This window comes from Rhododendron vialii, chromosome 6a, assembly GCF_030253575.1.
Source record: "Rhododendron vialii isolate Sample 1 chromosome 6a, ASM3025357v1".
Taxonomy (NCBI): domain Eukaryota; kingdom Viridiplantae; phylum Streptophyta; class Magnoliopsida; order Ericales; family Ericaceae; genus Rhododendron; species Rhododendron vialii.
Genome location: NC_080562.1, coordinates 42,631,868 through 42,646,188, shown reverse-complemented (window position 1 = coordinate 42,646,188; position 14,321 = coordinate 42,631,868). Strand labels below are relative to the sequence as shown.

At 38.5% G+C, this 14,321-nt stretch overlaps 2 protein-coding genes across 4 annotated transcripts; one reads left to right on the top strand and one right to left on the bottom strand.

The window, feature by feature from the left end:
* Positions 1 to 850: 850 nt before the first annotated feature.
* On the top strand, positions 851 to 4,949 carry LOC131329670 (uncharacterized). 3 transcript variants are annotated; one of them, XM_058362958.1, is made up of 4 exons: positions 851 to 2,954; positions 3,029 to 3,348; positions 3,417 to 3,858; positions 3,934 to 4,949. In XM_058362958.1, the coding sequence occupies exons 1-4, from the start codon at positions 1,346 to 1,348 to the stop codon at positions 4,830 to 4,832; spliced, it is 3,270 nt and encodes a 1,089-aa protein (XP_058218941.1). In that variant the 5' UTR covers positions 851 to 1,345; the 3' UTR covers positions 4,833 to 4,949. The 3 variants fall into 3 exon arrangements, with proteins under 3 accessions (XP_058218941.1, XP_058218942.1, XP_058218940.1); XM_058362959.1 differs by having other exon boundaries at positions 3,023 to 3,348; positions 3,417 to 3,804; XM_058362957.1 differs by having other exon boundaries at positions 3,023 to 3,348.
* Positions 4,950 to 9,025: 4,076 nt separating this feature from the next.
* On the bottom strand, positions 9,026 to 12,456 carry LOC131329741 (BTB/POZ domain-containing protein At1g55760). Its single transcript, XM_058363091.1, has 4 exons — positions 11,882 to 12,456; positions 10,825 to 10,970; positions 10,154 to 10,272; positions 9,026 to 9,954 (listed from the first exon to the last, which is right to left on the bottom strand). The coding sequence occupies exons 1-4, from the start codon at positions 11,998 to 12,000 to the stop codon at positions 9,352 to 9,354; spliced, it is 987 nt and encodes a 328-aa protein (XP_058219074.1). The 5' UTR covers positions 12,001 to 12,456; the 3' UTR covers positions 9,026 to 9,351.
* Between the last annotated feature and the right edge of the window lie 1,865 nt (positions 12,457 to 14,321).

The window sequence follows — 14,321 nt, the reverse complement described above, 5'->3', positions numbered from 1 at the left end:
TGTTATGTAAGACCCCAATATATGAATCTTGGCGTCTGCAATCACAATCCGAGTCTTTGTAGAGTTCTCAATGGCAAACTTAGTTTTCCCTCCTTTCCCGGATAGCCTACCAATAGCACGAGATAAGTGCTCACCTTGAAGAATAACAAGATGCCTTAAAAGTTGTCCTATTGCTACATTATACTATAAAACTAAGTATACTGTAAGTATACCAGCCGCAGAAAAATCGACTATGCACAACATTCTTAGGCTCTCCACAATTTTTTTGTACTATAAACATCACTCAGATAGTCAAATAGAAATTTTACTTCATGTATTAAGTGAAACTGACCCAAAATTGGTACTTCGCATCTTGAAGACTTCCAAGATGCCTTAGTAGTAAGCCCCGATGTATCCAAAGGCTAGTCACGCACAGTAAAAGTCTTGGATACCCGCAGGAGAACAATAACAAACAAAAAAAAAAGACACAAAAATTACAATCCCCCCCCCCCCCCCCCAAACCAAAAAAAAAAAAAAGAAAAGCCAATTTGAAAGCTACGTGATACAACTGCATGAATGTGTTAACCTAATTTACGGTTTGATCTAGTCGATTGGATCGACAATGTGAAAGTGCTGGAATGTAGTTGTTTGTGGTGGCGTAGTTTGGTTCCTTGCCGTTTTCAAGACTTCTTTAGAAACAAACGCAGTGAAGTGAGTGAAAAATGGAAGAAGAGAAACAAATAGACTTTATTACTCTTCAAGATAGAAGTACAATTGACAGTTAAAAAGATACAGTCGAATGAACAATTACAAGTTATAAACTACTCATAAGAATAGATAAAAAGAAGCCTTGTGGCAATTGATTGGGGTTCTAAACTTCTTCTCTTCTCGTATTTATAGGCCACCATCTTGATCTGCATTTGAATTCGACTTGAGCATTTTGCCTTCTTGAATTCAAATCGAGCAGTTATCTTTGTCTTCCTTACTTGTCCCACGTTTTGAACAAAGTAGTTAACTAACACTTTTCCCTTGTACCTCTCCTTTCAACTGCCTTTGTCATAATTCAATTGCGGGTTTCTCGAATCATTGTCAACTTGTCACGCGTCCATGACTACAATCTGCGTCTATTCGACCTGTCAACTGGTCCATTGTTCGATCCTTCTCCACGTGTCCTTAGTCCTTTCTTGCCATCTGTAGTAGGAGTATGACTTAAACTGGTCAATAGTGGTGTAAAAAATGCCCCTTATTTACCTGAGTTAAAAATTAACTCTGGTAAATATATCCCTTAAACTCATCGTCTATATAAAGCGTAGCAGTTCAAAATTTAGGGCACCAAAATCATCTGCAGTGAACGAAACAACCAGACATGGCTCCAAGATCTAAGTCTTTGAAATCACTCTCCGAAACTTCAACTGCAACACCAGAAGAAGCTGAAGTTCCTCGCTTCCCAGATCATTTCAGAGATCAGGCAAGTCATAATTCTCAAATTTTTATTAGCGAGGAACAGAGTTCAAATCACATTTTGGGACCCGTTTTCCCTTTAGTGGTTCCAGATGGGTTCTCAACTATTTATCCCGTAATGGAATGTGATCCTCTCCTTTTACAAGGATCATCCCTTGAGTGGTCGGGATGGGATAGAGGCTCATTTCTCCGGTCTTGGCCTTCCACCGTTGAACCAAATTGGGTTCTTTGGGTAAAACGCATGACCAAATTTGTATATGAGGACTGGAAGAAGATGGGTATTCGTGAAACTATTGAACTCTCTCAATACCCTTTAGAGTTTAACCCTCGCTTACTAGCCGCTGCTGCTTGTTTTTGGTCAAAATCCTCTAATACTTTGATTCTGTCAAGCGGACTAGTATCGCCAACCATTTTAGATATTGTACACCTAACAGGCCTTCCGTCGGTAGGCCTAGATGTGAATGCATTGCTAACTCCTGATGCTTACGACCCCCCTTTTGTTTTAACGACAAACAAAGGGCTCAGTTTTTCGACTTGGCTGGATACATATTTTATGCCAAGAGCATCTGCTACACCTTCTCTCAATGAGAAAATTGCCTTTTATTTGTTTTGGATTTGTAGATTTCTTCTGGCAGTCCCTGGTTTTAGAGTAACCAAAGAATACCTCAATCTTGCTATCTGTTTGGCACAAGGCAAGAAACTAGCTCTAGCTCCCTTTGTTCTTGGAACCCTTTACAAAGGAATGTTCACTTTTGTTGATAAAAAGATAGCAGATTCCTGCGGTGGTCCCTTTTGGATTTTCCAAGCTTGGCTTTATGCATATTTTCCACAAATCAAACCCAAATCAGAGAATGCTCTCAGGGCTGGTGATGACAGAAAAACCTGTCGTAGTTATGCTGAATACCTCTTAGGATTTGAAACCTACGGAGAAGATTCATCCTTTCAAAGGTATTTTGCATTTTTCTACGAAGATAAGAAGGAGAACTGGCCTGTATTTACCCCTTTCAGTCAGTTTGAGTATGCATCAAAAGATGTAAAACAGTATTTTGAAGACAAGACACCTCCATCTGTCTCATCTTCGACCAACTGTGCAGAAGACAAACGACTCTTTTGGGCAAGCATCCTTATTCCAAGGCTCATCCCAGTTGGTTTTGCTTTGAATAGCACCCCTTTTAGGAATTGTAGTTTTGAGAGCTATTCCCCTTGTCAATTTGCTAGACAGGTTGGGTTAATTCAAGGTATCCCCCTGCCTTTTATTCATCCAGAAATTATTGAAATAGCTCCAAATAGACCTTCTCTCAAGTTGAAAGATACAAAAATCATTACTTCAATGGTGAACAACTTCCATCAAAGGGTTCATGAATTTCAGCTTCAAGATTTCAAAGCTGTCACTGGGACTACTTCCTCTTTTGATAATTGGTGGTCTATCATGAGAGCGATTTATTTCACCTTCCCCCTTCAAGATTGTTTGTACAGGTTTGACCCAGAATTCAAAGCCTTACAGGACAAAGCAGGTATACTTGTATAAAATATTCTTGAGCTTATTTCTGCCTATTGTTTTCTTACATTTTTCCCTTCTTAGATGCAGTAGCTCAAACATCTGAGGACGGCTCAAAAGCCATTATTCCTCATGCAGAAGACGTCATTCCTATATCCTCAGTCCCCAATGAGAAGAACTACAAGAGGAAAGGAAAGATAACTTCAAAGAAGTCAATAACAGCAAATGAGCACACCAAATCACCCCAAAAAGCTGCATCGGCTGGTCGAATTCAAACTAGGCCCAAAAGGTCTACCATTTCTGATAAGCCTAAGAAGGGGCCAGCACAAACTAGTCCTTCAGGACCTCTTGCAAAGTCAAAATTAGACAGGCTGACCGACTCCTTGGTTGCAAAGAAATGCCTTTCCAAGGTAACTTTCTTTCTTTTTTTACTTTGCTGATATCTTTACTAACACTCTTTGTTTTCTTCTGTTTTTAGAAAACCAAAAGAACACAAATCGTGAATGCATTTGAAGAAGAAGAAGAAGATACCTCAAGGTCTTCCAAAATCCAGAAAACTTCTTCATTTAAAAAAGAGACTGATGTCACTGAGAAGGAAATTGATTCCTTTGTCTACCAGGACACTACATCCTTTGACCCTTTGACTCAGGACACTGAGAAGCTAATGCATGCAACCAACACTCCAGATCCTGTTTCTATAGATCAAATCTCTAAAAATGAGCAGTTTGACAATCCTTTGCTGGGAAAAGACATATCAAACACTGTTGAACACATTCAAAATGATTTGGCTTTTCCCAAAGATGAACTAGTATTGCCAGATCCTGGGAAACAAGTGATCTTGAGTCCAACTCCCAACCGACCAACAGGTGATCCACCAAATCCTTTGGGAGCTCGAACAAAGGCTGAACCTATATCTGAAGGTATGAATGTTTCTATATGAGAATTCAAGACCTATTTAGCATTATAAAATAAACTTTTTTCCACAACCTTTGTAGGCATGGAAGAATGCCAAGATGCCTTGACAGTTAACATTCCTAGCCAACCCATCATCATGGACACAAAAGATGTTGCTTCTAGTCCTGGGAATCCAAATGACAAAATGTTATCTCCTCAGCCCATTCTCAAAACTATTACTGTGGGAACCCACCTTATGGCATCTCCACAATCAGTAAATAGAGTGGATAAATCTTTTGCCAAGGAAAACAGTTCATTTCAAACCAAGTCATCAAGTGAAGATTTAGATCGACTACTGGATGAAGTCAAATCTGCTTCGCAAGCTTTTCTATCCCTAACTCAAATTCCTGAATCGAGAACTCCTCTTATGTTTGCTCAGTTTAGTAACGAGACTCAGGAAGAAATCAATAAGTTTTTCGACCATCTAAAAGCTCCTTTTGATCAGATGGTAATGGGGGGACCTGCAACTTTTGTGGACTGTGTCAATAAGCTAGTCCAAAGGCACGTGTTCCCTCTCAAAGAGCAGATAGTGCTGGAAAATTTTTCATCCTCGCTAGATGATACCATCAGTTTATTCCGATATCATGAGGAGGAAATTAACCAAAAGCAGAAGCTGATTGATCAACTTTCTGGGATTTCTATCAAGCTGACAACAGTGCATGATGATCTGTTGACTTTGAAGTCAGAACTCCTTGCAATCGATCAAGAAGAAGAAAAGCTTCTCCTTCGACTGGATCAACTTCGATCCAAAAGGAATATTCTCTTAACAGAAAAGGATCGATATACCCAGGATTTCAAACACCTTTCAGATGAAGGGAGAGGTGTCTATGCCCAGGCTTCTGTTGCTCGTGCTGATCTACAAAGAAACAGCCTCAAACGAGATGAAATTCTGGCTAAGTGGGCCACGTTCAAATCTTTTTTCACCCATGCTCAGCCTTAATATTTGCAGCAAGCTTTTCTGTAATTTATTCTGCAGACAGTATCTTTGTGACTAGATTTTGACTCTAGCTTAAGACTTTAATTCCGTCTTCAAGTTTGCCAAAATACTTTGTTTTATTAATAGTTTATAGTTCCGTACTTAATAATTAGGCCTTGTAAAGCCCAATTAAACTTCGGGTGTTACTACATGACAGCCCAAGTCTCTTCTATCCCTTTTGCTCCGGGATTCATGTTAAACCTAACTAACTCTCCACTAGCCCAGGTTTGTCTAGACATATCGAATTAAGCTGTTGTGATTATCATCTAACCCTGAATTCTTTCTGATGGCGGAGTCCAAGCCTTCCTTTTGCAATGTACCAGTCGATACTATTGCTGAGAGACTCACTGACATTCTCATGCAAGTCGAAGGAGAAAATTAAGAAAACGAACCAACTCGTGTGGAAAAACTCACGTGAAGACATGGAGAGAATGACCCTAGGGTTCTCCATTCTTGAGGAATTTGATCGTCTATCAAAGGCATTGGAGGAGATTACTCCTATCTCTTCTCACATTGCAGAAAAGAAAATCTTAGAATCCAATAGGTTGATCTCCAAACTGAATCCTTTATTTGATTCAGTAATCATGTAACCTTTGCACAGTTACCCATACTTTGTGTAATAGCTTTTTGTTGTTTTATTAATCGTTTGCTCTTCCAATAAAGAAAAAGATTTGTGTAGCATCAGTTTCAGCCTTGAATTTTCAAGTACGTTTAAGTCACATATGTATGTGTTTTGCTTTTTGAAGCATACATGTCGTCAGGGGCGCCGTTCCATGCAACGTTGATCGCCCTTCATGATTACTTTACAACTTGAAAGCTGAACCGATGTCCATCATTGAACAGAATGCTTTAATTGCCGTCTCTTCAATTTCTGCCGTTTCTTCAATTTCAAAGAGAGTTAATGAGTACGAATTAACCCCGTTGATCGTCCCTTTAACTTCCACGTCTCTTTTAAGCCAGCTTTCTTGGCTTATAAATACACGATTGGAAAGTTAGGGTTTCTACTTTAATCTCGCCTCCAAGCTTTCAAAAATCCTCTTTTGCATCATGGCAGAAAATCAACCTCAATTTCCTCAACTTTACCAAAGAACAATTTGGTGCCCTGGTCGAGACACTCAAATGGGCTCTGATCGAGGACCATAACGACTGCAAGAGAAGGATCACTGCTATTAGTGATCGGGTAGAGGGGATGGCGCTCCGTCTGGAGAAGATGGAGGCTGGCTTGAGGCTTGTGGTTCCTAACTGGGATGCCATCCACTATCCTCATTCTCCTTCTGCTGCTGAGCCCTCCACAGGTGGTACTAATGATTCTTGGAGGAGTTGGTTCCAGTTCTTTGTGACGTTCGATATGCCCAAAAAACCCTTGGCAATGCATCATGCCATTCTCTAGGATTATCACCAATAACCTTTGCTAAAGTGTTCTTAATAGTTTTATTGGTTGATTCTATTTGCCCATTAGCTTGAGCATGGTAAGGAGAGGAATTCAAAATGGTGATGCCATATTTTTTTGCGTATTCTTTAACCTCCCTTCCATTAAACACAGATGTTTGATCCACTGTGATTGTTTCTGGTATTCCAAATCGACAAAGAATATATTCTTCAATACAATCAATTATCTGTTTTTGAGCAACCCCTTTCATAGGTATCGCTTCAGTCCATTTGGTAAAATAATTAGTTGCAACTATAACATACGCATGTTGCAAAGAGGATGCTGGGTGAATTTCACCAATCATATCTATTGCCCAACCTCTAAATGGCCATAGCTTAACAATCGATTGCAATAAATGGATGGGAGCTCTTTGAATAGGCCCATGTTTCTGGCACTTTTGGCATCCTCTGGCATACTGAAAAAAATCCTTTCTAATTGATGGCCAAAAATAACCATATCTCTTGATTAACCATATCATTTTTTCACCTGCTTGATGGGATATCCACAAGTCCCTTCATGGACTCACCCATAATTGTCATCGATTGGGCTTTATCTATACATAACAACAAAAGCCCATCATATGTTTTTCTATACAAGTCGTTACCAAGAACAACATAGTTTATTGCCCTACACCTGATCGTTCTATCTACTTTCTCATTTGGATTTGTAAGATATCTATTGATTGGAATTCTCCAATCATTAGAAATATCTATAGTCATGGCTTCCAACTTGTACTCATCCCTTTCAATTGAGAATGGTAAGAAACGTTTTTGAACTCTAATGACTCTCTCATTATTACCTTCAGGTATCTTAACACTTGAAGCTATTTGAGCCATTTGGTTGGCTTCGTCATTTTGGATCCTCAAAACATGTTGAAACTGGACATCATCAAAGTCTCGTAAAAGAGCCTTCACCTTATTCAACTGTACAGCCAATAAAGGATTATGCACTTGTATTGTCCCGTTATCTGTCGAATGACTAGTTGAGAGTCCCCAAACACACTTAAATGTCTGATATTTAATTCTTTTGTAATTTCTAGGCCTATGATTAAAGCCTCGTATTCTGCTTGATTATTGGACAAAACTCTATTGTCATCCAAATTGAAAAGAGAATTGAAACATCTCTCCTTTGGGCGATGTTAGTACTATCCCAGCACCAACTCCATTCTCTGTCCTTGAACAGTCAAAAGACAGACTCCAAGCTTTAATTTCGACTAGATGAACATCAAAAACATCTTCCTCAAGAGGTAGATTTGGATGATCTGCCAAAAAGTTAGCTAATGCTTGGCCCTTAACTGCCTTTTGAGGCACATATTGTAAATTATATTCGATTAAGGCTAAAATCTACTTGCCTTGTTTGCCCCTTAAGACAGGCTTAGATAAGATATATTTTATCACATCAATTTGTGCAATAACATGCACAATCGATGGTAACAAATAATATCTTAACTTAACTGCTGAAAAATACAATGCTAGACATATCCTTTCAATAGATGTATACCTAGTTTCACAGTCGTTCAATCTTCTACTAAGATAGTAGATAGTTTGTTCATGGCCCTTGTCATTATCTTGGGCTAACAGACTTGCAATCGATCGATTCGTTGCTGATATGTATAATTTTAATGGTTTGCCCTCTATGGGAGGCATTAACATAGGTGGTTTAATTAATGATTGTTTTAAAGTGTCAAACGCCTTCTGATGCTCTGGCTCCCATTTAAAGTCTTTTTCAGATCTTTACTTTAGAAGAGGGGAGAATGCCATAGTTTTTTCAGACAAATTTGAAATAAATCTTCTGAGGAAATTAATCTTCCCTAAGAACTGCTGTAATTCTTCTTTATTGGTTGGGGGTTGAGTTGCCAATATGGCATCTGCCTTTGTTTTATCAACTTCAATCCCTTTTTGATGTACCAAAAATCCTAGGAAATTACCTGTTGTGACCCCAAAGGCACACTTCAAGGGATTTATTTTGAAATTATAACGTCTCATTCTTTCCAAAGTCTGTCTAAGAACAGATAAAATAGAAGCCTTGTGGCGATTGATTGGGGGTTCTAAACTTCTTCTCTTCTCGTATTCATAGGCCACCATCTTGATTTGCATTTGAATTCGTCTTGAGCATTTTCCCTCCTTGAATTCAAATCGGGCAGTTATCTTTGTCTTCCTTACTTGTCCCACGTTTTGAACAAAGTAGTTACTAACACTTTCCCTTGTACCTCTCCTTTCAACTGCCTTTGTCATAATCCAATTGCAGGTTTCTCGAATCATTGTCAACTTGCCACGCGTCCATGACTACAATCCGCGTCTATTCGACCAGTCGACTAGTCCATTGTTCGATCCTTCTCCACGTGTCCTTAGTCCTTTCTTGCCATCCGTAGTATGACTTAAACTGCTCAATAGTGGTGTAAACAGAATGACAGTACAAGATTGTTTGAATCACAACATCTGCAGTTACCGATCATGACCTCCGAATTTGTTCAGAGACATGCCTGCAGTAGTTGTCCTCAGTAAAATTTTGTTAGCTAGACCATGATAAAGGGTATGGAAGTGTATCATAACGGGTTGCTGATTGCTGTCCAAGAGATGGTTCCATCTCTGCTAGAAAAACACGATGGGGTAACGGGAAGTGTTAAACAGAAACATTCAACAAATTGCAGTTCTGAGCTCTTTTTCAATCCAAACATTTGAATCCTCAAAGAGGGATAAATCAAGATCAAATTTCGCTCCCTCCAATCTTTAGATGAATAAAGTCACCATTGCAATATGAGTAACAAAGGTACAATTGCACGAGTAATTACTTCTTGATCTCTTACATCACCATATACGCAATACTATCTACATTTGAAATCGTTTACATCAACATATCTGGTAGTAAGATCTGTTCCTATCAAACCAGTCTTTGTACATGTATATACAACAAATTGTGCTTTCCACAAAAGAATATACCCCGAGGGAACCAATTTTGCACACTACAATTATTCTAACCGCCCATTTCTATGGTCAAGATAAAGAATGCTGATATAAACAAACCAATTGTTCTCTTTCGGTGTTTGCCAGCATTTCAGAACCCTTTCCAGGCAGCAAGAATTTCATGGAAAATTTCAGCTATGAGTTCCCTATCTGCGCATTGCAGAAAGGAATTGAAATCCTCCCGAATGTCAAATATCTTACCAAACTTCAGAAGGTATCGCATGCAACTGCCCTTCAGTTTTGGCAATTGGTAGAGAGAAGCATTTTGAAGCCTTTCAAGAACATTTTTGGCATCAATATCTTCCAGAAGACTCTCGTGGCACGCCTCTTTCAGATCCGAGATGTCATATTTATCAGCTGCTTGAAGAAGTGCCAACCGGTTGGTGAGAAATTCATCATGAGCAATGTTCCCGTAGATGTAGTTGAGAAACACTTGGCAAGATTCGATTGACATGTCAGAGATGTTAATGGCAGATAGTTCCTTCTCTTTGAGGTCGTGCAAGAACATGCTGCGAAAAACAGGCGATCGTGAAGCAAGAACCGCGCGATGGGCTCCTATGCTTCCATCTGAAGCATTGATAATGATGTCTGTGTGAATGCTTTCTGTTAACATCCTGCCGAGGGATGAAAGGGCAGTCGCATCCGAGTTCTTTAGCGCGGAACCATCAGCCCAGATGGAGCAAGGATCTCCCCCCTGAAGGTCATTTCATGCATCCTTGTTAGTTAAGGGGATGAATACCAACACAATACACCAAACCTATAAACAGCGTAACTGATCTCATATAATCTTCTTCGCTAAATTTCGAGTTGAATATCTGCAAGTTTCATTGACTATGTCGTCTACTAGTAATACAAAGGAAAGGGGAAAATAATGGGATATAACATAAGCATACGTCTGGAGATGTGATCTTCAAATCAAGGAACTCAACGTCGATGATGAACTTCCCTGTTAATGGAACTTCAATTGCCCACACAAAATCGTCGTTATTCTTGATCTGCTTGTCTATGATTTCTGCATGCACATAGAGTGACAGCAATAATCAACATTAGTGAACGGACATCTATCTCACATGGACTTGAAACGAACATAGGCATACGATGCTTTTTAGTGTCAATGGGCTTTCTACTTCGTATTCTATCCATAAAGAATTAACATTTTCAGAATCCGGGGTGCATCAATTTGGACCGATGCTTTTCAAATTTAGCATTGCTGCTATCGCATCATGACACCCCAAGTCCCTAGCGATGGTAGTAACTTGCATAGTTTCATCCCTCATTTACTTAGAAGCACAAGGGTATGAAGTATGAACACTTACTGGATTATAGCAACAACAGGTCTGAAACCTAAATGCTTACCTGGGGTAGCTAACTCCATAACTCTGGGATTAGTCGAGGTGCGTGTAAGTTGGCCTATACACTCTATTGTAAAAAAACAAAACGTACTACCCTTGGCGCTAATTGGATTCAATTGCTTAGGTACAAAAGTCGTACCTAGAAACAACAGAAGTCCTTAAAAATATCTATAAAGAATGAAGAAAAGCTGCATCCAAGCATAGTTTATTACCTGGGTGAGTCAAAGCCTTGCGATCTCCCACTGAGCTGATGACTCGAATGATGAAGGATGCAATTGGGGGATTGTCCCTTGTTAAATTTGATATTTCTGGGTACAATTTAATGAACAACATTCGATTCTTCTCCACAGCTAAATGCCTTCAATTCAAACAACCAGATAAAAACAGTTTTAATCTAATAACACCACATACAAAAACAAGGACACAGACAACTGCAAATTCCAAACAATGAAAAAGAAACAAAAGAAATTTTTGCTTTCTGTTGTCTGTTCACCTACCAAGGAAGAAAAGCCACGAAACCAATTAGTACTTGTCGATTTTCATTAAAGTATGAGCATTCAGAAATCCTCTCAGTTGAGCCTAAAAGACTACTTGAGGTAACCGACGGGTTGATCGGGCCAGAGCATGACAGTAAGCAAGTAGTTTACACTGAGTTCGCAGATTTAATTTAATTTCATATCATATCATTAAAATAAAAATAAAAATAAACCCGTTAGGCTACTAGAGGTTTGCCAAGTCGTTAACTTCAGGCATCAGGATTAATCGACATGCATGCAAACTGGCCTGGCCGGCACGGTCATGGTAGATAAAAGACTACGTCAGATTCTGGGTACATTATTTTTCCCCTGGTCACAACACCCAACCAACAGGTGATTCAGAAAACAAAGAAATAAAATTATTTTCCCTCTACCATCAGAAAACAAGCACAAATCAAACAATTCACAAAAGGAAAAAAAATTGTGTAATAATCAAAGTTGGTTCAATTTTAGGGTCTGTTTGGAACTTGAGGAAAGGAAAGTAAAAGAAAAGAAAGGAAGGGTGGAGGAAAATGTGGAGGAAGACTATTCTTTGTTTTGCTATTTTCCTTGTTGTTTCCTCTCAAACCAACCAAGCAAGAGAAAATTAAATCAAAACATGATTCAATTCACCCAAGCAAGCTCTGTTTCATGTCCTCTGTCTCTCAGCAACCAAACTAAAAAACAGAGCAAAAATTAAATTACAGGGTTAATCACGAATTAAAGAAGTATGGCTGGGCTATTAATAACTCACCAATTCCATTTGCCCATCTTGAAAGGATCGGACTTGCGGTAGGTACAAGAAGCTAAGTTGTCGATCCGCCATTGGGCGAGGCGCGACGTCGTTTCAACGCGGTAAGCAGAGTCGCTCATCCTAGCAAAGGCCAGTGCCGCCGCCACTTCATGGATGCAGTCGAAGATACCCACCAACAGCACTTCTCCGGGCTTCCCCAGGTTTGCTCCTCTCTCTCTCCTCCCCCTTCTTAAACATCTACACGCCTCTCTCTCTCTCTCTCGCTCTCTCTCTCTCTCTCTCTCTCTCTCTACACTCACAGTGTCAAACGAAGAAAAAGACTCTTGTTAGGACAGTAGATATATGAAAATTATAGTACTTCTACAAGATTTGAAGACATGGGTCCAATTCTTATTCAGCGAGGTTTCCGGCACGCAAGAGTGTTGATATTGCTTTACGCCATTGATGGTGAAGTTTGCAGGGGAGATATTGGTTTGAGAGAGAGAGAGAGAGAGAGATTTGCTGATTTGTTGGCTTATGCTGCACTTCAGGGGGGGAAGTGGGCTGAATATTTATTGGGTGGAATTGTGTCTTTTCTCAATAAATACTGTAGTTCCTAAATTAAAATACTCCTATGTAATCTGTTGTCTTTGAATGTGCTTGGGAAAGGAACATAATTAATCTTTTTTTGTATTTATTTGGTTTTGGTGGTTTGAAGCAAAGCATCTGATTCTTTGGGTTAATTACCAAAAGGCAAATGCTACAAGGTGCTACCAAAAAGCTTGCTAAAAGTTTCAAAATCGCATTGTAGAAGTGTTTCCATTCAGATTGATTTATTACAGTAACATTTTTCTCTCCTCAATTGGGAAATTGCATTTATGCAACGCATCCATTTCTCTTGGGGCGTTCCATCTATGGACTAGTTCATGTTTTTACGGATTTCAGAAAAGTCATTATTGTCACATATATTAATTAAAATATCATGGGATCGTTTCGCTCACACCCATTTTGACACTTCATCCCTTCAAGTCTCATTGTGCTATTCTGAACCATTGATCTTGTTTAAATGAGTAAAATAGAGGGCCTTGTAAAAATTCAGCTCATTTTGATATCGGTAAGGGCTTGATTCAAACAGTTTTACAAACACCAGTTCTTGTAAAACTGTTTGGATCAAACACTTACGGATATCAAAATGAGCTGAAGTTTTGCAGGGTCCCCCTATTTTACTAATTTAAACAAAATCAACAGTTCGGAACATCACAGTGGGACCTGAAACAAAATCGGGTGTCAAAATTGGTATGAGCGGAACTGCCCCCAAATATTATTTAGTAAAAACGACTTGACTATTATCATTAGCCTGAAACAAAAAGAAGAAGAAGCTAAAAGGCTCCTTAAACATTAAACAAGAAAAGAACCATTGGGGAAATCCATTAATTTATGCATCACTTTCTTGTTTTCGAAAGCAAGAAAAGAACCATTCTATACTTCCATCCAGTGTTTCAATCTTAAGCTTGATTGCTTCTATACATTTATTTGGTCGTGTAATGATTTTCTAATAGTCTGGTTATTCGATGATTAGATAAATGGAAAAAGGAATTTTTTTTTTTTGTCAATATCAATTTTTTTTTATGATCAACGCATTAAAAAAATGATTTTTTTATTATTTTTGCTTCTATACTTCTCTTCTTCTTATTGCCCTAAAAGTTAAAACCAAGTTAAGAGCAAAAAGACAAATTAACTTTTTGAAAAGAAATTATTTTTTGTGTTTTTTTTTAGCTGTGTAAGTTTTCTTTTTTTTTTTTTATTATCGGTAAAATGGTGTTGGTAGGTATAAATGCAACTGGAGTATTAATGTTGGTGGCTGGTTTACCGTAATTGGGGCGAGCAAAATTTAGAATATCGGTAAAATGGTATAAATGCAATCTGAAGGATTATTAATGACACTCTCGTACCGATTTGTTTATCCAACTTACTTTTTATGTTCCAAAATATTTGTTCACTTGATTTTTTAATGAACCAAATTAATCATTAGCGGCTTTCAATGGAACGTTAGTGGTTCAGAAAATAGAAGGCATTTTTGGACAGGTCGAGTAAAAGAATAGGCGATGTCTTGAAAGCCTCGTGAAGTCAAGCAGATGGCAAGGGCAACGAGACCATGAATTCATCGAAAGTAATAAGGTTCTACCGGCATCTTTCAGGCTTCACAGCATTTTTGATATTGACATTCCAAAAATTGATGCAGGCACTCCAAAATCAATGTAATTCCAAAGCCACTTTCATTTATTTTTTAGAGTACTAATATCATTTTCCTTTTTAAAACCCCAGCAAAGGGTTTTTTTTTTTTTTCCCTGCAGCTATGCAATAGATTAAGAAAAAAATGCCAATCGTACGTTAATCTATTTTTCTATGTCGTTATTAAAAGAATCCGTACTAACCAAATATTTGACGTACCAATTAAAAA